The sequence below is a fragment of the Sturnira hondurensis genome, unplaced genomic scaffold (assembly GCF_014824575.4).
Source record: "Sturnira hondurensis isolate 20B ecotype Veracruz unplaced genomic scaffold, ASM1482457v3 Scaffold0010128, whole genome shotgun sequence".
Taxonomy (NCBI): Eukaryota; Metazoa; Chordata; class Mammalia; order Chiroptera; family Phyllostomidae; genus Sturnira; species Sturnira hondurensis.
In genome coordinates, this window is record NW_028082759.1 from 25,694,997 (window position 1) to 25,722,346 (window position 27,350).

At 45.7% G+C, this 27,350-nt stretch overlaps 1 protein-coding gene across 2 annotated transcripts in view; it reads left to right on the forward strand.

The window, feature by feature from the left end:
• ANKRD50 (ankyrin repeat domain 50) overlaps positions 1 to 12,699 on the forward strand; it is a 32,366-nt gene extending 19,667 nt beyond the window's left edge. For both annotated transcript variants that reach the window (XM_037058573.1, XM_037058574.1), the window contains exons 4-5: positions 4,804 to 8,354; positions 9,717 to 12,699. In XM_037058573.1, the coding sequence (XP_036914468.1) occupies positions 4,804 to 8,351 (3,548 nt within the window). In that variant the 3' untranslated portion in view covers positions 8,352 to 8,354; positions 9,717 to 12,699. The remainder of the gene's footprint in view (positions 1 to 4,803; positions 8,355 to 9,716) is intronic.
• Positions 12,700 to 27,350: the final 14,651 nt, after the last annotated feature.

Below are 27,350 nucleotides of genomic sequence, written 5' to 3' on the forward strand. Positions count from 1 at the left end.
TCGGGGGTTGCTTCGTCAGCTGTTCTCAACAGTACTTTTTAAAAGTTGTATTGAAAATAAGCCAGGAAATGTTTTCAGATCCTTCAACATCACCCTTTCCAAGATTGTTTTCCTACCTTCCTTCGTAAATGTCGGGGGTGTTTCATGCCCGGTAGCCGCAGTGTATCTGGGGGCGTGCGTTTACTGTGCAGTTACATCACCACCGGCCTCTGGTGTTTGCTCTAGACGGCGGAGCATCCCGAGAGTGTGAGTACGCTTTTTAAATGACCAGGGGCAGTCGGCGAGGTGGCTTTCCGGGCGGGGCAGGAGGGCCAGTGTGCAGCCTCTCGGGACACCTCTTGAGATAGGTCCTTTCTAAAACCCTTTCCTGATGTGTGAAAGAACAACGTATGTAAATAGTGTGTAAAAGTACATGATCGGGGTTTTTTTTTGACTGAACTGTTTTACTTTTGTTACTAACACAGCAGAGCTGTGATTACTCCTGTTCGATTATGTAACGCATTCTCTGTGCTTCATAAAATAAAAGGAGTATAAACAAGGACCACTCATAGGATTTACAGTGTAACTGGAGGAAATACAATTAAGTCATTCGCTAAGTAGCCATGTCAGTTTTAAGTAGGTCTGTGCACTTTGCAGTGTGGCAAAACCTAATTAATTTGTACACTTTTTCTTCATAAAATTGAACATAAACATACTAGTATGTTAGGTCTGGCCAATGTGGCTCAGTTAGTTGGAGTGTCGTCCTGTGGACCAAAGGGTCCAGGGTTCAATTCTCAGTCAGGCATGTACGTGGGTTGCGGGTTCAAGCCCTGGTTGGGGCGTATGTAGAACCATTCGATGTTTGTCTGTCGATCTTCCTCTGTCCCTTCTCTTTCTCAAAGCACTGAAAAAAATGTCCTTGGGTGGCGATAAAAAAAAATATATGCTTTTGTTCCATCTATGAACATGGCTTATTTTTCCATTTATTCAGCTTTTGTCTTAGATTTTTTCAGTTGTTCTTATATATGCCCTGCACATCTCTTCCTGCTTTTTGCTAATGTTTTAAGTTTAAATATGTAGGTTTTGAGTTGCAATCTATGCATTCAAACTTAAAGTTGTCAGGTGCGTAAGCCATAGGGCAGTGACATTAAGGTTTTTACTGTGTCTAAGTCAGTTTCATCTACTCATATCTGCATCTAACAGATATGTAACATTTGTAAAGAGCATTTAACATTTGTAAAGAGCCTGCCCATCCTCAGGTACAGACTGTATACACCAACAAACAGTGTTCTTGTCAACGGCGTCAGATCAGTCTCACAAACAACCCCTTCGGTGCTGAGCAGGATTCTGACCACACATGAAGGCTCTGTCATAGGCTGCCAGCTGCCGACACTTGTTTGGGGACTGAAAGGACAGGAGCCCATTTGAAAGCATTTTATGTATAAAAAATTACACCTCAAAGATTTGTGAAGATTTTTATACATATTTTTACCTGATTCAAAAGTAATGCATGCTGTATATATGGACAGTGTTTTAAACGACAGCATACTCAAATAGCACATCATTCAGAGATACAGTAATAATCACTCTCAGACACTCTGGATTGAGTTCTGTGTGTGTTATCCCCCAGTTGAGATCACGCTCGATGTCATTCACTTCTGTGTTGTCAATTTAACATTTGTAGATCTTTCAGTGCCGCGGTGTTGTTCTTAGTGTCTGTTTCAGTGGATACGTAACTCGTTAGTCCGTCAGTTCACCAGAATTCACTCGACTTTCCTACTCTTGTGCCCCTAAGTTTTCCCGCACTCTCGCCCCACGGAGTCTTCAGGGCAGGAGGGAACGCAGTGAGCATCGGTTTGTACAGACTGGCCCGGGGTCTGGCACTCTGCCTCTGCTGTCTCCGTCCGGCATGGAGGGGTCACGCGTCCTGATAAGTGTTTTCAGGAAGAATACAAAAGTGGTCGAACATTTTAGTGAATCACCTATCTTCCCCTAAAACTTTTGAACATTTTTCAGCCTTATAAAAACATTTTAAAGTGCTCTGAAAGCAGTATATTAAATGGTGCCTGTTCATGAGAAAGGGATTACATGTAGAATGGGCAGAACTTGCACTCCAAAAAAAGCAATTATTTTTAGCAACTTTAACTCAAGATATTCAAACTGTTGATTAATAAATATTCTTAGTTCCATATTAAGGAACAGATAACTATCATGAATGATGAACACTGAGTCTATCTAAATTCATGTAACTAAGCATATTTAGATTTGGAAGCTTTTTGTTCTTTTAATTGCAAGCATTTCGTGTCTGTACTTTCTGAAATTTTCTCTCCTTTCATTTAGAATCAGTCTTGTGGCCCAGCCCGCCAGCCCTCATCCCCCACAACTTCCCCCACCCATTCCTATCTTAATGAAAAGAGCAAACTTCTAAGTCAAAACAGTCAGAATCCTTGGTCAGTGGTTTGCCAGCCCTGCTACTTTGGGCGATTATACTGACTTTTTTGAGCTTTAGCTTCTTCATTTTTAAAGTGCAGAAACTTACCTTGCAGGCCTGACATAAAAAGGAGTCCAGTGCAATAAGTGCTTGAAGTGCTGCCTTAACACTATTGACTGAAAAATTGATCTCTTGTTTCTTGGGAACTGAACCTGTTGCTACAGAGGTTTAGCCTTGATTCTGTCTTAATTATCTCACGTTTCAGTCACGATATCTTAGTTAAGTAGGTTTAAATGAATAGATATTTATTCATAATAGGTACTATAACCTTTCATGTAAATATATCAGTCAGTATCTACAAGATCATTTTGGAAACTTTGAAACACTGTAATAATATGTAAGATAGTTATTTTTTTAAAAAATGTTTTTTATTAACAACATTCCAGGTGTTTCCCAACTTAAATTGTTTTAATGATTTCATAAATCCAAGAGCAGATGAACACACAGAAAAAGGTTTTGAGGCAAGTTATTGTACCTTATGTCATTGGTAAATGTAGAGTGATATAAATTTTTATGAATGTTTTAAACTTCCCTTAGGTCAAGAATGTCTTTTAATCATTCCAAATCATTAATTTGATGATTTGAATGATTTCCAAACTTATCTTTTGGAATTAATTCTGTTGAAAATCATCTGTTATCTGTATAATTAATTAATAATCAGTTGCATGCATGTGTATGTATAGTTACAGATTCCACTTTTGTATAGATTCAGAGCTGTGCGAATTCGTTATTTCTTTATCTATCATTCTGGTAGGTTGTATCTTCAGTAAATTTACCCATTTCATGTAAGTGCTCCAAGCTTAGCATCACAAAACTGAATGTGTCAGCTTCCTCCCCAGGCCCCCCATTCTTCAGGGGTCCTTCTCCATCCCGTTCCATGAAGCCAGAGGTTACTGTCAGCTTCGGCCGCCCCTGTCCCTCCCTCCTTCTCCAGCTTGGCGCTCTGTGCCCTCCAGCTCTCGCTAACAACCCCCAAACCCGTGTTGTACTTCTCAGTGCTGCTGCGGTGGTCCAGGCCCTTGGCGGCTCTGGCCCCGACTGGCTCACAGGCCCTTCAGAGAAGCCTTGCCCCCAGTTTGACCCCAGCTCTATAGTGGTGTTGAGCCTGGCCTCCGTAGTGCGTGTCTGGTCACATACTCCCCACCAGTGGGTCCTCACCAGGTGGAGGTCTCATCATCCCAGAGTACCCGGCACACAGTGGCTGATGTACCGGATCCGGCAGAAGTGAGTGTGGCTGGTAGGGTAACAATGTGGGTGTGATCATTTATAGTCTTAATTTGAACATTTCACCTGAAGTGTCATATGGTGTGCGAGAGTATGATATTGTCGTGTTACAGAATTTCATGCTTATGATTTTGTAATAAAAAGGGGGCATTTTTGTGCTGGACCCTGGGTACATGTGTATTTGTTTGACTGAGTTGGGTAAGAGTATTTCACTCAGTATTAATTGACCATCACTAATCTTTGCTGACTTTCTTTAATAATGTCTCTTAAGGGAGTTCATTCACTCAATAGTTTTTTCTTCTGTAAGATGAAAACACACCTGCCTAATAAATGTATCCCTATAAATCAGGACACCTCTTCCCTTTAGAAAGTGAAATTACAGTTCACTTTGAAGAACTTAAAAGTGAGTTTCAAATAGCTTTAACTAGTATGTTTTCATGTTTGGATTATATTAAATTGCTTTATTTTTACAAGTTTTGTCAGCATAATCTAACTAATTCGCATCTTAAGGTTCGGGCTATTTTTTGACAGTCTGACATTTAGTTATTTTAATTTGATAGCATGTAAAATAATGTTATTCAAAGGCTGTGACAGGTAATATTCTAATAGGATATTAATATTCTAATTGGATCTGAATATTCGGTCCCCTCATTAAAGCTAGTATACATTTGGTTATGGAGATGGAAATACATAAATTTTTCATATGAAAACTATCAGCTGTAAAAACAAACAAATCTTATTTGTTGTGTTTCTTGAAACTTTTTCTCCTAATCAGTTGAGAGCTCCGAAAATGTTAACGTGTTTGTTTGGACCTGTGTGTAAAACTGTCGAGTGCTTGCCCCCGAAGCGGAGAGCAGCACAGAGCCACCGAAGTGAGCTCCGTTTTGGGCTGGAGAACGATATTGTTTATCTGCCGTCCTTGTGTTTTAATAAAAGGAAAGTAAAACTGATTCATATACTAACAGGTATCGATTTGTTAGTGCTGGTTGATGTATTACTGACTTTTTTGCTTATTAGTGGATGGCACATTAAAGGCGTTCTCTCTGAGTGTACGGCAACTTCTAGCATCGTTTTCAAAGGATGATGACATCTCCTCTTTGTCTCCTCAGGTTTCCGAAAAATCAGCCTGGACGACCTTCGGAAGGCCTACATTGTTAAGGATGTCCAGCAGTACATTCTTCACCGTCTGGACCAAGAGGAAGCTCTGCGGCAGCACCTCACCAAGGAGACCGCGGAGATGCTGAACCAGCTGCACATCAAAAGCAGTGGGTGCTTTCTCTACCTGGAGCGAGTTCTGGACGGGGTCGTGGAAAACTTCATCATGTTGCGAGAGATCCGCGACATCCCGGGCACTCTCAACGGGCTGTACCTCTGGCTGTGTCAGAGGCTCTTTGTGAGGAAGCAGTTTGCAAAGGTGCAGCCCGTTCTGAACGTGATCCTGGCCGCCTGCCGGCCTTTGACCATAACGGAATTATACCACGCCGTGTGGACCAAAAACATGTCCCTAACCCTGGAAGACTTCCAACGCAAGTTAGACGTCCTCTCCAAACTCCTGGTTGACGGACTGGGAAACACTAAAATACTGTTTCACTATAGCTTTGCAGAGTGGCTTCTGGACGTGAAGCACTGCACTCAGAAGTATTTGTGTAACGCGGCAGAAGGACACAGGATGTTGGCTATGAGCTACACCTGCCAAGCCAAGGACTTAACGCCACTGGAGGCCCAGGAGTTTGCATTGCACTTGATTAATTCAAACCTGCAGCTGGAGCCGGCCGAGCTAGCGCTGTGGATGGTATGGAACGGCGCACCGGTCAGAGACTCCCTGTCCACCTCGGTGCCCAAGGAGCCGGAAGTGCTGCAGCTGCTGGTGAAAGCGGGCGCGCACGTGAACAGCGAGGACGACCGCGCCTCGTGCATAGTCCGTCAGGCCCTGGAACGGGAGGACTCCATCCGGACCCTGCTCGACAACGGCGCCTCGGTTAACCAGTGCGACTCCAGCGGAAGGACGTTGCTGGCTAATGCTGCGTACAGTGGCAACCTCGACGTGGTGAACCTGCTGGTCTCCAGGGGAGCAGACTTAGAGATCGAAGATGCTCACGGACACACACCGCTCACCCTCGCAGCGAGGCAAGGACACACCAAGGTGGTGAATTGTCTGATCGGCTGTGGCGCGAACATCAACCACACCGATCAGGACGGCTGGACGGCGTTGAGGTCCGCCGCCTGGGGCGGTCACACTGAGGTGGTCTCCGCGCTACTTTACGCCGGCGTCAAGGTGGACTGTGCAGACGCCGACAGCCGGACGGCCTTGAGGGCGGCCGCCTGGGGCGGACACGAGGACATTGTGCTGAACCTGCTGCAGCACGGCGCTGAGGTCAACAAGGCTGACAACGAGGGCAGGACCGCCCTGATCGCAGCGGCGTACATGGGACACAGAGAGATCGTGGAGCACCTTCTGGACCACGGGGCGGAGGTGAACCACGAGGACGTGGACGGCAGGACTGCACTCTCCGTGGCTGCACTCTGCGTGCCTGCCAGCAAGGGGCACGCTTCAGTCGTCAGCCTTCTGATCGATCGAGGTGCCGAAGTGGATCACTGTGACAAGGATGGCATGACTCCCCTGCTGGTGGCCGCCTACGAAGGACACGTCGACGTGGTTGACTTGCTTCTGGAGGGGGGCGCAGATGTGGACCACACCGACAACAACGGCCGTACGCCCCTCTTGGCTGCAGCTTCCATGGGCCACGCCTCGGTGGTGAACACACTCTTGTTTTGGGGTGCGGCCGTGGACAGCATCGATAGCGAGGGTAGGACGGTCCTGAGCATAGCCTCAGCCCAAGGGAACGTGGAGGTGGTGCGCACTCTGCTGGACAGAGGGCTGGATGAAAACCACAGAGATGACGCTGGGTGGACACCTTTGCACATGGCAGCGTTTGAAGGGCACAGATTAATATGTGAAGCACTTATCGAACAAGGTGCTAGAACGAATGAGATTGATAATGATGGGCGAATACCTTTCATATTAGCAGCGCAAGAGGGTCACTATGACTGCGTTCAGATGTTGCTGGAGAACAAGTCCAACGTCGATCAGAGAGGCTATGACGGCAGAAATGCACTGCGGGTGGCCGCCCTAGAAGGACACAGGGACATTGTCGAGTTGCTCTTTAGCCACGGGGCTGACGTTAACTACAAAGATGCTGATGGTAGGCCTACCCTTTATATTTTGGCCTTAGAAAACCAGCTGACAATGGCTGAGTATTTTTTAGAAAATGGTGCGAATGTAGAAACCAGCGATGCCGAAGGAAGGACGGCCCTGCACGTTTCCTGCTGGCAGGGCCACCTGGAGATGGTGCAGGTGCTGCTCACCTACCACGCCGACGTCAACGCTGCGGACAACGAGCAGCGGTCTGCTCTGCAGTCCGCGGCCTGGCAGGGCCACGTGAAAGTGGTGCAGCTGCTGATAGAGCGCGGGGCCGCGGTGGACCACACCTGTAACCAGGGCGCGACCGCACTCTGCATCGCGGCCCAGGAAGGGCACATTGACGTCGTGCAGGTTCTCCTAGAGCACGGCGCTGACCCAAACCACGCGGATCAGTTTGGACGCACTGCTATGCGTGTTGCAGCCAAAAATGGACACTCTCAGATCATTAAATTATTAGAAAAATACGGTGCATCTAGTTTGAACGGCTGTTCCCCATCTCCTGTTCACACGATGGAGCAAAAGCCTCTACAGTCAGTGTCTTCAAAAACGCAGTCGCTAACGATCAAATCAAACAGCTCTGGCAGTACTGGCGGGGGGGACGTGCAGCCTCCACTGCGAGGTTTACCGAATGGGCCAGCGCATGCGTTCAGTTCTCCTTCGGAATCCCCAGACTCTACGGTTGATCGGCAGAAGTCCTCGCTGTCCAATAATTCCCTGAAAAGTTCAAAAAACTCCTCTCTGAGAACGACCTCGTCCACGGCGACGGCTCAGACTGTGCCGATCGACAGCTTCCACAGCCTGTCGTTCACCGAGCAGATCCAGCAGCACTCTCTCCCCCGCAGTAGAAGTCGACAGTCGGTCGTGTCCCCGTCTTCCACGACACAGTCCCTGGGGCAGGGCCACCGCTCCCCAAGTAGTGAATTTGAATGGAGTCAAGTAAAACCCAGTTCGAAGTCGACTAAAGCCAGTAAGGGGGGGAAATCAGAAAACTCCAGCAAGTCTGGGTCAGCTGGGAAAAAAGCTAAACACACTAGTTCTTCACAGCCAAAGGTCTTAGAATATGAAATGACTCAGTTGGATGCAAGAGGGCCTGCAGCCAAGTCCGGGCCCAGTGCGCCCCCCAAGCAGACGCCGGCAGAACCTCCGTGCAAGATCGCGATGCCATCCGCTCAGCAGGACATTGGGCGATCCCCGCAGCCATTTCTCATCCACCAGCACAGCGGGGAACAGAAGAAGAGAAATGGAATAATGACAAACCCAAATTACCACCTCCAGAGCAACCAGGTGTTTCTTGGCAGGGTTTCGGTCCCACGAACCATACCAGACAGAGGGCATCAGGAAGTGTTGGAAGGGTACCCTTCCTCAGAGACGGAATTAAGCCTTAAACAAGCCCTGAAGCTTCAGATCGATGGTTCTGACCCTAGCTTCAACTATAAAAAGGAAACACCATTATAACAGGTAACGTTTGGTCAACACAAAGAGTAAGCGCCAGAAGGCCGGTTGCTTCTTAGGAATTTGACCTCTCCCACCTGGAGCACGCCCTTTTCCCTGTTCCCCTATTCTGCTTTTGTTGTCCAGAGTACTGATTATTTCACATACTTTATATGTTTTATTTATTGTGTTTATTATTTGCCCCCATCCAACTTAAATGGAATCTTCATGAGGGTAGGGATTTTTATCTGTTTTGTTCGCTCCACGTACTTGGGATACTGCTTGGTCCTATAGTAGTTTCTCAGTAAAAATGTGTTGAGTGAATGAATGAATGAACGAATATCCTATTTATGGGTCTCAGAGTAAGAATTCCTTCTATATAGTCATTTCCCTCTTAAAAGTTCTTTGATGATAACAGAGGGAGGAGCTATTTCTGTAATACTTATTGGTTTGAATAAAATAGTGTATGTGGTGCTGAGTAGATGATAGTACATGTTAATTTCCTAACTTTTCACCCTAGAAGTCAAAGACTTAATCAGAAAAAGGTAATTTTTGTAAGACAGATTCTTAAGGGTCTTCTAAGTAAACTTTGCCCCACCAAGCATAAGTATGGAAAGGTGATGAATGTACATATTGGCAAGAGAGTTTTTAGGGGCCATTATATTTAGACATAAGAATTAAATGTTAAAACCTCAAAGATAAAGTCATATTTATTAAATAACACCTCAGTGGATGTTTCACTAATTATATAGGGGAAGTTAGTGAGAAAATAGATACAGAATTTTATATTATCTATACTCTTTTTAGAAGCACATTTCTGATATTGGCGATAAATATTTCATTACGAATCTTTCTTGACTTCAAGTGTGTTTATCCCACTTTTCTGAATCATTTTTATCCTGTAATAAAATTGTACTCTTCTGGCAAACGGAAAGCTCTTTCTTAACGCTTTTTCTGTCTTTGGAGACCTATTTTAGGCAGCGTGTTAGCATAAATTATTTCTTGTACCTTTTGCTAACAGATGCCCTCAGTGTGGCCAACTCCCATTCAAAAATACTATGTGTGTAGTTGTTAGCTCACTCTCCAATGTGATTTACTTTAAAAACATTTTGTTCTATGCTGTCACTCCCGACTCATGGCATCTTTCGTAAAGGCGAGTAAAACTGTACTAAATAGCAGAACACGTGAGTTAGGCTAGCATTTTGTGGACCCTTTAAAAGTGCCTTTTAAGTTAAAGAATGAATCTCTGATGTCGACTTCGTGCTTTACACAGTAAGTATGTATGTTCTTATGTGTGGCCTTAAAACTGTAGTAGTTACACAGTGAGTGCAATGAGGAAATTCATATATATATACACATATATGTATATATCTTTAACTCCTTCATTAGCTCCCCATCCTGTGAAACTGAACCGGAAGACATGCTGATTGGGGCGGCTCCTCGGCGCCCGGATGAGAACCCTGCGCCTGCTGCCTGCGGGAAGGAAGCGGGGAGTGTGCGGCCCGCGGGGCGTGGCCCGGCCCCTCCAGTGCTGCCTGTGCCTGACGAGTGGGCCGCGCTCTCAGTGTGACCCTCTCGTGCTCAGAAACTCCGTTTCGTGTGCTTTGTATTCATTCACTCCGCAAGAATAAGCACTTTTTAAAATGCAGACGTATACTGCGGTTCCCTGATGAAAGCTGAAAAAACTTTAAGTATTTTAAGTTAAGATTTGATAAATGTGCATGTGCCATGATCAAATATATATGGAAAGGCAGTGTTCCTTGTATTTATTTTTTCTTTTTGTGGCCAACAAGTCTTAAGCCTACTGTTTCCGTCACATCCGCATTGCTGTAGTGTATGGCTTGTTTCTTGTATCTTTAAAAATGTCACTCAATAAAATAAAGCCTGCAACTATTTATACTTGCTACACCTTCAGCATCGGTCAAAATGAGTTTCTGTTTAATGCCACATTGAGGTGAAGAAAATGGTTTCTTCACAGATTTAAAAACAATTTCTAGTCTTTTAGGGAGCCGCACTAAGTAGTTGGAATTTGGATTTCCCAGTACAATCCTCCTGATCTCGGACAGTGTCAGACAGGAAAAAGGAAAAAAGACAGGGCAGAGCGAAGTTGTTTCACTCACCAGGGTGCAAGCTCGCCCTCCACTCACTCGTCATTCCACCTCCGAGGAGACAGACGGTCAGTCGGTCAGTCGCCCCCGAGGCCGGGAACTCCCCGGGGACTGAGCCAGGCCTCGGGGGTGCGTGTGGAGAGGGCGGTCCAGAGGTCTCAGAGGGTGGATTATTGATCCGCGAACAATTCATCGGCGGCCTCATCTCTTCCGTCGAATTGAATACGCTCTGATTTACCAGTGTGCGTTTTAATGCTGGCTTCTCTCTTAGTTGCTTCTATTTTGCAAATCACTGCATGTTGAAAAGAAGTCCCCACTGAAAATCAGTTGAGTGGATCCCAGTGGTTAGTGGGATGGACGTTCTCGATGAGTGCGGTAAGCACTGTCCTTCACAGGTGACACCACTAACCTGTGGGTCATAGCACATCCGTGGGGTTTAGGGGTATTTGATAAACACTAAGCTTTGTCCACATACTCTTTCCTGTTTCCTTCCTCGGACAACTGCCTCTGGGATGACTGCCAGGGTCAAGGGTGAGGTCCGTGACCACAGAAAACCAAGCCGATTGGCTCCGAGGAGCGTGTGAGCCAGTTTCAGTGGGCGCGCATGTGTCTGGAAAGGCCCAAATGTATTTAAAAGCCAGGGGCGTATGTTTGATCTTTTTAGGAGTCCTGAAAATGTTACAAAATCCAGAAATTCTATTCTTCCCGTATAGTGTTGGTTGGAAGGAGGAATGAGGAAAGAGAATGTGGAGATTCAGCACAAAACCATTGCTACTAGGCGAAGAGAACCTTTAGAAAATGTCGTAGGTAACTGAGGTCAGCAACGTCATCCTGCATGAAGGCTCTGCACGAGACGCGCTGGTCACAGAAGCAGAAGCCTGACCTTGGTTGTGGTCATTGTCTCACTTGGATCTTCCGTAAGGCTTTTTGTTTTGCTTTTGTTGTTTAAAGTCGGCCAAACTCATCTTGTTTATGTCACCAAATCAGAGTCAGGAGTAGGAGGTGCAGTAATAAGTTCAGTTGTTATTAAGGTGACATGGCGATACGGAGAACTCGAATGTGAATGTTTCAAGTATTGAATTTTTGTCCCTATGGGACATATACTAATACACTTAATAGGACTCTTGCAAAGTAGCCTTAAAAGTGTTCGTGATTCTTTTCATACATAGGAACACATACTGTTAGGAGAGCCCCCCTTGCTCACGCCTCAGCTACAGTCCGTTCCCATTGCTGCAGAAGGCGACCCTCTGATTTCTTACCAGGTGTAGTTTTGTTAGAGAGCCCCGAGAGCTGCCAGTTTTTCTACTAACCTTGAGTTATTGGAATTGTATTTATTTAATTTTATTGTTTGTTTTTACAAAAATGCACCTTGTGGCCAAAGGGCAAAGAAATGCCTCATTACAGAAGGGATTTCTGGTTTTCAAATAGCTACATGTTTTCATACTCACATGATAAAGACTTGAAACAGTTGGTAGGAAGAGAACCTGCTGGAAAAATGAGACTTTCAAAAGTAAGTATTCCTCTGAGTGTTTTTATATCATGTGTTGGAATAGAACCAAAAGTGGCTTTTAGTTAGGCTAAGACTGGTAGGGAAGCAAGATGCCCTACTTTGCTGATTTCTTTCTGTGGGGGATTTAATACCATGATTGAAAATGGCTTTTAATCCATTAAGGAGAGTAAAAGTAGTCCTCCAAATGTAACTCCTAAAAAGCTGTTTTAAAGATTCACCTGGTTAAATTTTGTAAATCACCTGACGCCACTACATGCCTGTGATGCCAGGTGCTTTTAACGTGTTTGTCATCTTCCGTCTCTGTCTGTCCCTCAAAGTCGTGAGCTGACAAACCGGGAGCGATGGGAAGTACAGTGGTGAAGAATAAAAGTCTCAGTGCCCGTAGGGAAGTCCGCCCAGAGCTCAGTGCGGTCTGCACCGTGCAGCGGCGGCCTGTCTCTCACCCTCGTCCCACGCCTACGAGAACCTTCACCTGGAAGAACTCCTCCTGAAAACGCAGGAGTGCACACTTCTCAGCATTGTCTGGCTATGCAGATGTTTGTTCTGCTTCGTGTCCCCCATTCATTTACATATCTCAGCAAAGGTAGATGTCAACAAGTGCTTCTGTTTTACTTTTCCACTGGTCTGGGGTATGTAAATAGACTAAAATGTACATTGAACTTCACATTGTAAAAGTTTTATTTTATTCCTTGTATTATATTAAGCAAAAATCCCTATGTATATGAAAGTGCATAATAAATATATTTGCTTTACAGAGGATATCTTGTTTTAATTTTGTTCTTGAACCAACAGAACATGCATGCCATGCTTAGAGTAAAACAACTAATGGTGTTCCATATTAACTTATTTTAAATAAGTACTGAGCACATGAATTTGGAACCATTTTACAAAAAAAAAAAGAGAGAAAACTTTCCAAAGGAAGGGAGGAAAAAAGATCTGGCCTGTAAACCTTCTGAAAGCCCCTTCCTGAGCGTGTGTGCTTTTCCTGACTCACACAGCACACTGCGTCTCGCCGTGTGGGTGCCGTGCCTTTGACACTGCGGGGCCCTCGTACGCAGTGTGCACGGTGCTCCCTGGCGTCAGAATGCTGAGTCCATCGAGCATTTCTGACTTTGGAGCTTTATTGCAACGGGGTCATTCATTTTTCAAGTAACTTTCTGTGTACTGTTCACTCAGTAAACGTGAGTCACTTCTTCGTGTGTGTGTGTGTTTTCTGTTCCTCTAAAGAGAGGTTTCAATAAAGGCCATCACAGTATTTTCTGTGAGGTGATTTTATCATTACAGAGTTCTGCAATAATGACCTTATATTTTTTATAAATCTATTGCATGAATAGAAACCTTATTCTAAAAGTTTTTAATGATGTTTAAACACAAATGGATTATTTACATAGAAGAATTTCAAAACAGGCTGTTTGACTAAATAAACACGGGATTTTCTAGCTGGTGGTCCAAAGGAAGACGCTACGAGAACTTGGCAGTGATTCATGTTTTCGCTCCTTTGCCCTAGAAGTTGGGAGGCTGCCAACTAATAACAGTGAGATACACACTGAAGGCTTGGATTCCTGAATTTCTGGGAAAATTTCAGTCATTATGCAAATACATGCACTAATCTTATTTTTAAAAGATGGCCTTTGCTTGGCCTATCTTACTATAAGAAAAGTTTATCGAAATTGAAATGGAGTCATTTGGAATTTACTGTGTGTTCAGGTTTCTACCCTTTTTTTTCAGTTTTATTTTCAGTTACAATTTGCATTCAGTATTCTTTTGAATTAGTTGCAGGTGGACAGCACAGTGGTTAGACACTCATGTTTTAGGAAGTGATTTGCCTGGCATTTCAGGTACACAGCAGACACCATTCACAGTTATTACGGTATTATCGACTGCATCTCCCCTGCTGCACTTGACATTCCTGTGACTTTTTGTGACTAAATTGGTAGCTTTGTACTTCTCAGTCCCTTCATCTTTTTCGCCCAGCCCTGCAGCCCCTCCCCCTTCTCTGTTCTCTGTGTCTACGAATCCATTTCCATTTTGTTTGCTACTTTATTTTGTTCTTCAGATTCCACATATAAGTGGAATCATGTGGCATTTGTCTTTCTCTGACTTATTTCACTCAGCATAATAACCTTCAGGTCCCAAAGGGTAAGATTTCATTTTTCTCATAGCCAAGTAGTATTCCATTGTATACATGGACCACAACTTCTATCCACTTGTCTATTGATGGACACTTGTACAACTCAACACCAAAAAACCCCCAAAAACAGCCCCCCCCCAAAAAAAAACAAGTAAAAAATAGGCAGAGGATGTACAGAGAGCCCGTAGACATGAAAACACGCTCGGGGTCACCAATCATCAGAGAAATACGAGTTAACGCACAATGACGCTCACCTGTTGGAATGGCCATCGTCAATAAGTGGTGGAGAGGATGTGGAGACAGGGACCCTGGTGCACTGTTAGTGGGAGTGCAGACTGGTGCAGCCACTGTGGAAAACAGTATGGAGGCTCCTCAAAAAATTAAAATGGAACTGTTTTACGGCCTAGCGATTTCACTTCTGGCCATATATCCAAGGAAATGCAAGCCAGTAATTCACTGCAGTATTGTTTGCAATAGCCAGGATAGGTTTCTGCTCTTAAATACACATTGTCTTTATTTACCACACTGGCAAAAATTAGCTACAAAAAAGAAATATTTGTAACCTTTAGAAGCCCCCTATGTATTCACAGCTTTCACCTATTCTTGATCTCCATGTGTGAAAACTGATACAATGGTTTGTCCCCAAAGAACTGATGCCGCACTTTTAACGAGCATCCGCTATTCCTGCTTTGCTTGTAACCGTATGGTGAACTAGAACACGCACAGGAAAGCACAGAAATCCTAAGCTGCTGTCCAGTAAGTTTTTATAAATTGACCATACCCGTTTACCCCCCACCCTGCTCCAGATGCACTCTGGATGCAGGCCATAACCACAGTCAGAAACCTCCCTTGCCCCTCCCAGATACCACCCCCAACATCGAAACCCCCTGTGCTGGCTTTGATCACCACAGGTTAACACTGGCTATTTTAAACTTCGTATGAATGGAATCAAGCAATATGTCGCTTTTGTGCTGGCTTCTTTACCTTCAGTTGATGAAATTCACCCACACTGTGTAACAGTGATTTGCCCTTTTCCATTACTGTATAGTATTGTTCTTTCAAAATTGTACAGAATTCCACAGTGTGAATACATTAAAAAGCCTATGTTGCTATTAGTGAACATTGGGATTGTTTCCAGTTTTCAGCTCTTTATCTTACAGGCAACATTTTTGGACATATTTTTGGTGCCCATAGTATACATTTATTTTCAATAATATGCGTGAAATGACTGGGTCTTAGGATGGGATCATGATTAGCTTTACTAAGGAACGTCGGTTTTCCCAGGTGGCTGCATCCACTTTATCCACACCAGGCAGATGGGAACATTTCATCACCTCATATCATTCGGTTCTTTCTTTTCGTAATTCTGTTGGGTTGTACACTTGTACTGAGGTTTGAATGTGCATTTTTGACATGACTAATGAGATTAGACACTTTTACATAAGACTTTTGTCTATTTTTATGTCCTGTCTTGTGGAGAAATTTGTCCTGTCCCCCCTTCGGTTTCTTGTTTTTTTAAAAAAATTCTTTTGAAAAAAGAATCAGTATTACAGGTCCTTTTCATAACAGATACCATGCAAATAGCTTCTCAGACTCTGTGCTTTATCTTCTCACTCACGATGGTGTGTTTTCACGTTTTCACAGTGGTTCTCATTTAGTGAAATCTAATCTTTTATTGTAGTTCTGCTGTTTTATGCCCTGTTGTATAAATACTTGCCTATCCCAAGGTCATGATGGCAGTGCCTTTGGTTTCTTCCAGTTTCTGTGGTTTTACCTTGTCAAATCAGCCAGCATTATCTATTTATCGGCATCTTTCAGCATCGCCTTTGTCATAAACCAGGCACTGTTATGCGGGTGAGTGTTTTTGTCCACGGAGCCAACGTCGGACCCATTAAATCGCCGTGGCTTTGTCACAGACGTCAGCGTCTGGGAATCGGAGCCTCTGCCTTGCCCCTCCGGGCACCCACGCTCCTCTCCGCATTCTGAGTCGCTGCAGAGCTTCAAACATTGGCTTCTCAATTTCATTAAAAGGAGAAACTTGCTGGTGTATGGTTTGACATTACATTGGATCTACAGATCAGTTTGGAGTTGGGAGAGAAGATTTGTTCGTACATTTAGTCTTCCAATCAATGAACTTGCTGTACCTCTCCTTTGTTCAGATCTAATTTATTTTCAGTAATGTTTCTCATTTCTGTGTAGAGGTGGGCGCACCCATTAAATGTATTCCTAGGTAATTTGTTTCTTATTGATGCTGTTGTAAATGGTATTTTTATTTCATTTTCTAGGTGTTGCTGAATAGAGACATAGTTTTCTCAGCATATTGATCATTTATTCAGAAGTGTTGCTAATTTTTTTTAAGTAAGGTATGACTTTTACACAATAGAATTCACATTTTTAAAGGATAGTTTAATGAGTTTTGACAGGTATGTAAAACATAAACAGCACTACAGCTGAGATACACAATGTCCGCGTCACCTCACAAAGTTTCCCGTGCACGCCCCTTAGAATCAATTCCCTCCTCTCACCACAACCTCTGGCAACTACTAGTCTGGATTTCTTAGTAGTTTTGTTGGTGGAAACCAAGCTCTTGCCCGGGATTGCGAGGACGGATTTCCAAGGACCACACACAGGAGACTGGTGTGACAAAACTGTTTATTTGTGTGGAAGGTTGCCCCCAGCTGCCAATGTCTCACCTCCCTGCATCCCATCCTGGAAAAAGTCCCATCATGCCCCCAGGCAGCAAGGCCAGAGCAAGGGCCAGTGTCCGGAGTTTCTGCTTCACATTGAAGCTGAGCCATTCTGCAGCCCACGGCATCTGCTGCGGGCCTGGTAGCTGCTGGCCCCACGTGGTCGCGAGCTCCCAGGTGAGAGCCTTGCAACAAATTCGGCAAGTGCAAGTCATGAGGAAGAGGAAGAGGAAGCGAGCATGCGAGCTCTTCTTTGTTCCCCTGGAATTATTCTTAGTTTGGGTTTGAGGTGGGCCAGATGCCTTCCCAAAGGAACCAATCAGCTTCCCAAGGTTTCAGGACTTTTGATAGGTTTACGCCCCCTAGTTAGAATGATGGGCCTCTGTGGTCCAGCCCCACCCCGGTGGTGCCCCCAGCCCCAGTCCCAGAGGGGGAAGGAGGAGGGTTAGGCCCCTGGGGTGGGAAGCTGCAGGTTTCTGGGGAAGCAGATGGGCTCCTGCTCCCCAGTCCATGCAGCTCAGTGTCTAATTTCCTCTGCTGCCCTTTCCTATTAACCACCAGCTGGCTGTCGACAGGAACCATTTTGCCTTTTAGAAATGTCTGATAAATAAAAGCACACAGGCGCCCCTGTGCCGGACTCATGTCCTCGGCGGGGTGGTTTTGAGACTCATCCCTGTGGCAGCCTGTGTGTGCGCAGCGTGACTTTTGATTCTAAGTGTGTTTGGCATCCCACCCTCATGCAACACCAGCAGTGGGTCTGTCCGCTCACACGCTGAGAGGCATGTGAGCTGTTCTCTGTTGCTGACTGTCCCGCGCGACGCTGTTATGAGTGTGTGCATTCAGTTATGTGTGTCAGCGCCGGACTCCATTTTCCTTTGGGGAGCAGCCAGGAGTGGGGTCACGGTGTGGCCAGGAAGGCGGCCCACTGGCCGCAGACCTCGGGCCACGAAAAACAAGGGGAGACAGCAGCAAAAATGTACTTTTTTAAAAATAAGGGCCATCCTGAAGGAACCAACCTATGTCTGATATACACCTCAAGAGCTGTTTAATGGTACTCAAATAAATTGGAAAACCTGGATGACATGAGTAATTTCCTTAGAAGAATATAACTTTTCATTACTGACTCTGTAAAGATTTTTTAAAATCTAACAATCGTATTTCTATCCAGGATGTACAGCTATCATGTCAAAACAAAAAGAAGGAAGAGGAGGTGGTTTCATAAGGGAATACTACATGACATGGAGCAGAACATTCTAAAGTTTTTGAAACTTCAAAAAGGTTGCAAAAACACTGGGAAACCCTTTGTANGTCTGATAAATAAAAGCACACAGGCGCCCCTGTGCCGGACTCATGTCCTCGGCGGGGCGGTTTTGAGACTCATCCCTGCGGCAGCCTGTGTGTGCGCAGCGTGACTTTTGATTCCAAGTGTGTTTGGCATTCTACGATTCTAACGATCGTATTTCTATCCAGGATGTACAGCTATCATGTCAAAACAAAAAGAAGGAAGAGGAGGTGGTTTCATAAGGGAATACTACATGACATGGAGCAGAACATTCTAAAGTTTTTGAAACTTCAAAAAGGTTGCAAAAACACTGGGAAACCCTTTGTATGCAGTCCTCGTATTACCTGGATTTGATGTGCCTGCATTTCATTATTACAGTTCGATTACATAAGACAGACCCTCACCTCGGGAGCCCAGTCACAGTCACTGGACGGGTCAATGGCGAGGACCTCAGGAAGTAAAAGCTTCACTCCCAGCCCTCAGGCCACCTGGCACCGTGCACGGAAGAGTGTGCCCGAGGAGCAGGGACCCTCACGGTGTCTCTTCACAGCCTGAGTATCTGGGACCCATTTCACCCACAGACAGCTGAACACGCCGCTGTGTTGGGTCCCTCGCTCCCAGGGACAACCCCTGTGATGTTTTACACGGATGACTGAAAGCGGAACTTGGCCAACAAAGAGTCCAGGGTAGCAAAGACATGCAAACTGATGATGCTGTAGTAAAACTGGGCAGGATTCGATTTGAAAATGGCAACAGCGAAGAAAGACAGGATGAGCTCTGGGCTTGCGTGAAGTTAGGTAGAAACCATGTTTANGGACCCTCACGGCGTCTCTTCACAGCCTGAGTATCTGGGACCCATTTCACCCACAGACAGCCGAACACGCCGCTGTGTTGGGTCCCTGGCTCCCAGGGACAACCCCTGTGATGTTTTACACGGATGACTGAAAGCGGAACTTGGCCAACAAAGAGTCCAGGGTAGCAAAGACATGCAAACTGATGATGCTGTAGTAAAACTGGGCAGGATTCGATTTGAAAACGGCAACAGCGAAGAAAGACAGGATGAGCTCTGGGCTTGCGTGAAGTTAGGTAGAAACCATGTTGAAAAAGTCTGATGAATGTAAGAAACAAGCTAAAGCTCCTTCAATAGCATTTAGTGTACAATGTACTAAGGGCCAGGACCCACTATGTTTAAAATCATATACAGGGATTACGAGGAAACCAAAGGGAAACCTTTGGTTGCCAGTAAAGGTTGGTTTCACTGTCTCAGACGCTGGCACGAACTGACTCACATCCCCATCTAGTGAGACTATTAGCACAATAAGATGCCGCTGTGACGTTTAGACCAGCTAACGTCCCTCCCCAGGTGTCAGGACGTCGTCGTCGTCCTGGTTTCACATTCCGGTGCCCAGTGAGGACTGCCTGTGTAAACCGATACCGAATCGTGGCAAAGGTCACATAAAAAAAATCAGACCAATTAATCTCACTTAGGATTTTTGATGCAAAAAGTCTTCAGTGAATACCAGGGACCAAAACCCAGCACCACATTAAAAATTGTTTTATCTTCTCCAATGAGGTTAATTCCAGGAATTCAAGCCTGGGTTGCTATTGGGAAAGCTAGTAATATAGTAGTTTTTTAAATTACATACCTAAAAAGAAAAACATACATACTTCATGGATGCTGAGAAACATTTGGGGAACTACAATAGTTCTTGATAAAAAAAAACCACCATGGAAATAGGAGGAAATAGCCATTTCTCGGTGTAACAGTCAGCTTTGTGCTCAATGAAGACTGAGGCGCATCCCACTCTGGCCAAGAATAAGACAATTCGCGCTCACCATTCCTAGTTCTTCTTGCTCCCGAGTTAACAGTTGGACACAAGGAAAAGACTGAGTTTGTAAAGAAGGCAAAGTCATCACCTTGTGCTGGAACTGTCACCGCCACGGTACTTGGAAAGGTCCCAGTGAACCGACTGGAAAACCGCAGTAAGAAAGTAGAGACTTCAGTAAAACCGTGAGGCACACAACCGGTAGGTATTTACAGTAGCTTCCACAGACACAAACGGGAACCAACCACAGCAGGTAATGGAAGCAATGCACGGTCAGGCACTTCCGTGGTCTATCAGAATGGCAAGCATCGCCAAACTTTATTTTTTGAACACCTCTTTTTGGGGAGTCCGGAGAAATTCAGCACGCTCCTGCTGCAGGAGGCAGCATCAGCAGCTCCAACCCCCTGAGAACGGCAATTCCCTATGTAAGAACGTCGCACACTCACACACTCCTTGACCCAGAATTCCCTCTTCCACGGTTACTTACAGATCAGCCTACACACACCTGCAAGGATGAAGGCACACGTTTACTCACCGAGAGAGAGAGACACCCAACTAAGACATGAAAGCAGGACAAAGAAACAAAACCTGAAATAGCAAGAAATCTGAAAGACAGGTCCTTGGGTGGGAGACTGATGAAACAAACTAACAGTAGGGGCTCTCCGGGGTATTCTGCCACGTGAGAAAAAGGCCCAGTGAAGAACAACCCGTGCCCCCTGTTACTTCTGCACAAGGAGGCTGACCGCCGGGCCTGCATGAAACTGCGGTTTACATCTGCGAGGAGGAGCCGGGGACTGAGCCCCCGGGTTCAGGGCGGACGTGGGTTTTTCCACTGGATACCTCTTATTTATTTACCAAGCGAATGTGTTCCCACACCAAAAATAAAACCCAATAAAACACAGTAATTTGATTTTTTTTTAACTTACTTCCCAGCTCAATATTTTAAAATATTTCTTCACTGGGGGCTCATTGAATCTTTGTCTTGGATGTAGGTAGGCCCCACCTGCCAATCTGCAACCTACCTGGAACCATGCCAAGATGACTCATCACAGCATCATTCTGGGTGCCCTGGATATGACCCCCCGAATTGGTTAAGGACGAGAGACTGCTTCTCGCCTGGGCAGTGGGCCAAGAGGAAGGTGCGGACTTCCGCAGTCAGGCTGAAATTCAGATGTAGCCTCTACCACTTCCTAGCATGGTGCGCTTTGGCAAATACCTCATCCTCTTAAGCTCAGTTTCCTTTTTTTGCAAATTGAAGATACTAACACCTTCACTACCAGGTTGGGAAGGTTGAGGGGTTCACCTGTAAAACACCTCTGGAGGCACAGATTTAGCTGAGTTTTTCTTTTTTCTCCACATGCCTTGCTAAATTTAGCCCATGGTATTCTAAAGTAATTGACTTGAATCAAATAAATATCTTATATTCATTCATTAATAACTTTTGTAGTCACTGGTGGTCCAACTCAGTGTGAATGGCTCTGATTTAACTCTTCAGTCTGAAGAAGACCGAGTGCTACCACCCTAAAACTGCCTTTCGGATACAGATTTTACGCCATTTATGAAGAGTCCGAAGGCTCAGAGCATGAGACCCGCTCCCTCTCCTGCCCGTGAGACTCACAGGGAAAGACCTGTTCCAGGGAGGAAATAAAGCGTAGCTTATTCACTTTCATCTCCCGTGAATGAAGTGTGGTGGGAAAAAAGGCTCCAAGCAGAGACCCGGTGACTGGAACTGCCCTGTGTCCCATTGTTTGGGGGCTGCCTAGTAGCAATGTGCCTGTCAGGTACGTCCGGCTCTTCCTCGGCTACTTGGAAATCGCCTAGTTCCTTGGAAATCCCAGGCTCCTACTCCCCTCCCCCTTCTCCTTTGGACCAAAGGATGTACGTACACAAGGTTACCTCACTGTCTCGGGAATGTTCATGCTTGTGGGAGTTCTCTGTATGCATGTATTAAAATTTGATTTTCTCCTGCTATCCTGCTATATATTGTTTGAATTACTAGCCCGGCTAAAAGAACTTAGAAGGTGGGAGAAAAAGTGATTTTTAAAGACTTTATTTATTTATTTATTTAAGAGAGAGGAAGGGAAGGAGCAACAGAGGGAGAGAAACATTGACGTGCAAGAGAAGCATCGACTGGTTGGTGAGAGTTCCAACTCTTTGGAATCCTGGGAGGAAAACGAAAACATACCTATCAGTTTTCTACAATGAGGAATTGAGAATTTTTTTTTCTTGCTCATCTTAAATTTTCATATTTTTCCCAATAAAAGGAGACTTCACTCAAGACACAGATTCATATTCTGGGGACCCTGAGGAGAGAATCCTGAGAAGGCATTCTCACTGTCCCAGGTTCTAGGAATGGGACCCAGCCACGGCTCTGGGGCAGCAGTCTCCAGGTTTTACCCTCCACCACTCTTTCAGCCTCAGGAGCAACACCTTCCATAGGGAGTTGCTCTCTGCTTGCTGAGAGTTTAGAGAAGAAATTAACAATGGGATTAAATCCACTCTGCTGCCCTGCAGGCTTCCATCCTCAGGGGGGCCCTCCATGTGAGGGCCAGCAGCGTCGGCTCAGGAGCTGGGAAATGAGAACAGCAGGAAAAGGAGAACTCATGGGCATAGGGCAATCAGAGCATTTGCAAAGCGATAGCCTCAGGAGCACAGACCAAGGGCAACACCAGGCTCCACGCTGCCCCTGCTGAGCCGCCCACCGGCGCGGTGGGAAGAGAGAGGGCAGGCAGCCCTTGCTTGTGAACTGGCCAGAGCGGGAGGAAAACCCTTTCCTGGGGAATCTATGAATTCTGGTAAAAGGTTAATTTAGTGATTGTCCTCCTTTGTTTCTTTCTTTTTTAAAAAAGAGAAATATCTTGTAAATCACAGATGCTGGGGTGCTCTCCTCCTGCCCAGCCTGGGGCCGTGGAGTGCACACCGGGCCCTGTGCCCTGTGTACCATGCTCCATGTTTAGTTCTTAGAAAGTAGGAACTTTTACCACCCACATTTAATGAACTGAGAAAATTGTGTTAGAGAAGGTAAGCAACCCGTTCGCTGTCAACAAAGGCAGGAACCACAGGGAGCCCAGATTCTGGTTTTGTCATTATGGAATATTAACCTGAGGGAAGGCTGGAGAAACAGGTCGTAAGTTAGGGTCTGTGGACAAGAGTCAAGCAGACCAAGATTGTAAAATGTAAAAAATAACAGGTGAAGAGTGACTCATACTACCTCCAAATTCACAAAATCTATAAAGAAAATGCTGAACAGTCACTCTGTAGCTTATAGAAGGAACATAAGCACAACGTCTATTTAAAACAATGCCTGACATGAATTAATGTTTTCTTTATGATAGGAAGAATTTAAGGGTGACAATCCCTAGAAAATCCTTTAAAAAAACCTTATATGATTTTAATGGAAACAACCTGCACATAGGGAGGACTTGGGCATAAATGATTTCTTAATCATTCTCTCTCAGTTAGGAGACGGTAACAGGTTCTCAAACCTGGCGACGCAGGAGCGGAAGTAAAACAATGGCCAGATGATGGCTGCTTCGGTTCCTTCCTGTTTTCTGAAATTCAGATGCAGGGGACTCCCATGTCGGGAGCACCACCAGGAGGCTGCTGGCAAGGGTGGGAAACTGAGAACCTGCTTGTCCACGTGACTTCAGGTGCTTTAGGTGCATCGCGGGAGGGACAGTTGCCAAGGGCATTTGGTCAGCTTTGAGCTGAGGAAAGCGCTAAGATGAAGACACGGTAAACGATTACATATAACCTGGTTTTGGAACAGGCCCTTGAGCCGAACTCAGTGGCCTTACCGAAACTGAACAAGAGAAAGCAAAACAAACAGAACAAAACACCCACTGTAACACCAGAAAAATCCACAACGGAATACATTTTCATTCATCAAAACAACAAAACGTGTGTTCCCATCCTTCCACAGAAATCCATCAGTAGATAAGAGTAAGATATCATTAGTGCTTTTTAGGGAAACCTGAGGGTTACTGGCAACGTGGTCACAAGAAAAACCTCAGAAAAACTCTGAGAAGCCCTAAATGAAATCATATTACGTTGTAAGTAAGCTAACCAGCTCTGAGTAGGCAACCAGTTGATAGCTGGGCCAGCTAACAAGAGACAGCTCACCTTTCTCAATGAATGTGGGAGCCTTCAAGCAGCCGGGGTCCCCACCATCCCGCATCCGCAGGAACACTCAGGACTGCCGCCCACCCCCCCCAGTCGAAAGTCTGTTTCTCCCTTACACACTGCGCCCCTATCCTAGAACGGCCCCACCTCCTGGTCTGCAGCTGATGTAGATTCTTTCCAGAGAACCTGCCCTGCTTCCCTGAGGTAGGCGGCGCATGAAGGTGCCCCTGGAACGCAGAGGGCAGGTGTGTTTGTTTTCTCCATCCAGCCTCCCGTTGCTGGTTTCGACTTCGTGTCCCAAGGCCGTGTGCTTTTCTGACTAGGACTTGACTTCATAAGTCCTCTCTTTTAGAAAAGCTTTTGGCTGTGAAACTTTTTGTTTGATGGTGCTTTGCTGTCCTGAACATAAATCCCCTCCCCTGAGGATCCACGTGCCAAATGGGGAAATGTTTCCCACCTACACGTGGGATGCTTCTCTCCCGGCACAATTATCTTTAGTATCAACATCACTGCATGCAGGACACGTGAAAAAACAGAAACTTCATCTCGTGGGTTTCTGCAGGGAGCGTGCTCTCGGCAGGTTGGTTTTGGCAGTTGGTTCTGAGTGCCACAGACGCACTGGGAAAAGAGCTGGGTTTCCGGGAGACCGGAAATGTCGCCTGCGCTGCGCTGGTCTCGGTGTCACGCCGCTTCCCCAGCCGCTTGCTCTATCGCTTATAAAACAGAAATAACTGTTCCTGTTCTCCTAGCTCTTCGTAATATTATATAAAAATATTTTCCAAAGCATAAGATGAGGTGTAGATCTACATTTTAAACCTTGGCGATTGTTAAAACTAAAGACTCAATTTAAAATTTTTCAAAATTTTAAGGAAATTAAAATGTCAGAATCAAAGTTGAGTAGTCATAAATTCTAGTATATTGCCAATAACCAGGGGACACGAAACGTCAAACACTTAGAAAGAAGAAAACAAGTAGGCTACAATAAAGAGGGAAAATGTAAAAAACACATTCAAATACTTAAAGATAATTCAATTCAATGCTAGCGTTACTGTAAAACGAACGGTCTGAGTGCCGGGGAGTCTCCCCCATTGGCCAACATGGTGCAGGGGGTGGTTCTAGATCAAAAAGGCCTGTCAGTCTAACCTGGGGGAAAAGGGGATTGGTTGGGGGTGGACCCAACCAGAAATACAGGAAAATCTGGGGAGCTGATTGGTTCATTCTGAGAAAGCCCCTGGTCCACCCCACACCCAAGCTAATATAATCCTGGGGAACAAAGGCGCACTCTCTGGCGCATCTCCTGCGCTCACACAGTGCTCTTGCCTGTTCTTTCCGAGGGCTGCTGTGGCCTCAGTAGCCACCTGGCCCATGACCCCCAGGAGGGAGTCTAGTAATGCACTCACAGGTGCGAGGGCATGTCCCCGAGAGTCTGTGACTTTGTGGCCCTGGCAGTCACATGGCTCACAGCCACGCAGGCTCCACACACGGGCTCTAGGGAGCCTGAAATGGACAGCAGCCAGGAAAGCCGAGCTACCTGGAGGGGAGTAAGACCACTCAGCCGAGGCACAGGGACGCTGGACACTGGCGTTTGTTTTGGTCCTGCTGAGGACGGCTGGGGGTTTTCACGGCGGAAAGAGAAGAAGGGCTTTGAGACAGGAGTCCACCGCTCTCCCGGACTGTGCAGTGCCTGAATAAAAATCCTCTTTCCTCTTGCAATGCATCTGTCTGCTGCAGGTGTCTGGCTTCTGTGGCGACAGGCAGCTGAACCCGTTTTCTGTGTGGTTGCGAGAGCAGCTGATAATCTGTCTGCATTTTGTTCAGGTCAGCCTCCCTGCGGCCCCCCGACTGGCCACATTGCTTTGTGTTTTCCATTCTGTTAACTCCGTCTTTTATTGGCCCTTTGAAAGACGGCATTATTATTTGGGGTCCTACAGTTTACCTGTCACTTCTCTTTACTCTTACTTAAGCTGAAGGGCCTGCCCTTCACACAGATTTAGGCACCAACAGTTTCAAAACCTCAGGAAAAGGCGTGAGTTCCCCGAAGAAGCTCAGTCAAAATAGGAATGGTTGGGATGTTGAAACACACTCTTTTTTCCCAAACATGCTCATGTATTCCTTACCATGAAATAATAATACATTTCAATTCACAACCGAACACAGGATGCAAGAACATATTCCCCCAAAGAAGGTTCCAATGACATTTTCAACTCATGAGTAAAAAGATCAGAGGAGAGCTGAATTTCTGGAATCACACAACCTTGTTTTAATCCCCAAATAAGTTTTCTCATATTGGTAAGGTTCTCTCTCTCTAGCAAACACATCACAGTCGACTCAGAGAGAAGAGTATATTAAAGGGAGAGACAGGCATTTTGCCCAGGGTGCTTTGATTGATGTAAACAAAGGCTGGGCTCCGAGCAAGTGTAACTTTGGAGATGAGAGCATTGCAGCTGCTGGCAAATGAGCGGGTTTGGGGAATTCACACTTGGGGAGGGAGGCCTGCTAAGGCTGCTCAGGCCCTTGCCTTTTGTCTGTGGATATCGAGCAATCAAACACTTAGAATCCGCATGGACATTTGCTGGAAGCAGGCATGAACACTGACTGGAGGTGTGTCCCAGGGTTTTTGGCCAGTTTGGGGTTACCCTCAGTGGGAACAAGTTGCACAAAAGACTCTCTGAGCATGCGCAGCTACATTTCTCCTGGAATACCTGAAATGCCTCTTTACCTCCTGAGACTCAGGGCAGGGGCTGGGCAGGGAGGCTGAAGCTCCGCAAATGAGCTGCAAAAAGTCCCAGGTTGTAGCCTCAGCACAGGATTTACTTTTACAGAACAGGCTCGTGGAACAGTGCAGTGCCTGTCCTCCCACTCACAGATGCGTGTTTGTTTACTCTGAAAATAACAATAATGAAACCAAACCGCGTCCTGTGCCCAAACCCACCCCGACCCTGCGGCCCCAGCCCCTGAAGCCGTGGAACTGAGAATGCTCTCCCACCTTTACCCGCAACACCTCCAGCTGATTGGAGTACGTCCTCTCTGATCAGAATCCAAATTCTGATCGGCTCTGCAGGGCCTGGAAGAAGATGAGAGACAGACCCACTGAACTTTCTCTTGGGCCCCGAGGACGGAGGACGAGATGAGGTGCACAGACCTTCATCAGAAAGTGTGAGTGCGGAGAGATACAAGGCTTTCTAAGGTGAATGACAAGGAGCCAGTTTTAGTTACAAACATCTCCTGAAAGGAAAAGTCACGACATGTCTTTGAAAACCGACTTCCTTGGAGACATTTACACAGCACAAAAGGGATATTTGCTCCAGTCGGTTTCAGCAAAACTGGGGCAGGGTGGAGGGGAGGGACAGAAGCCAG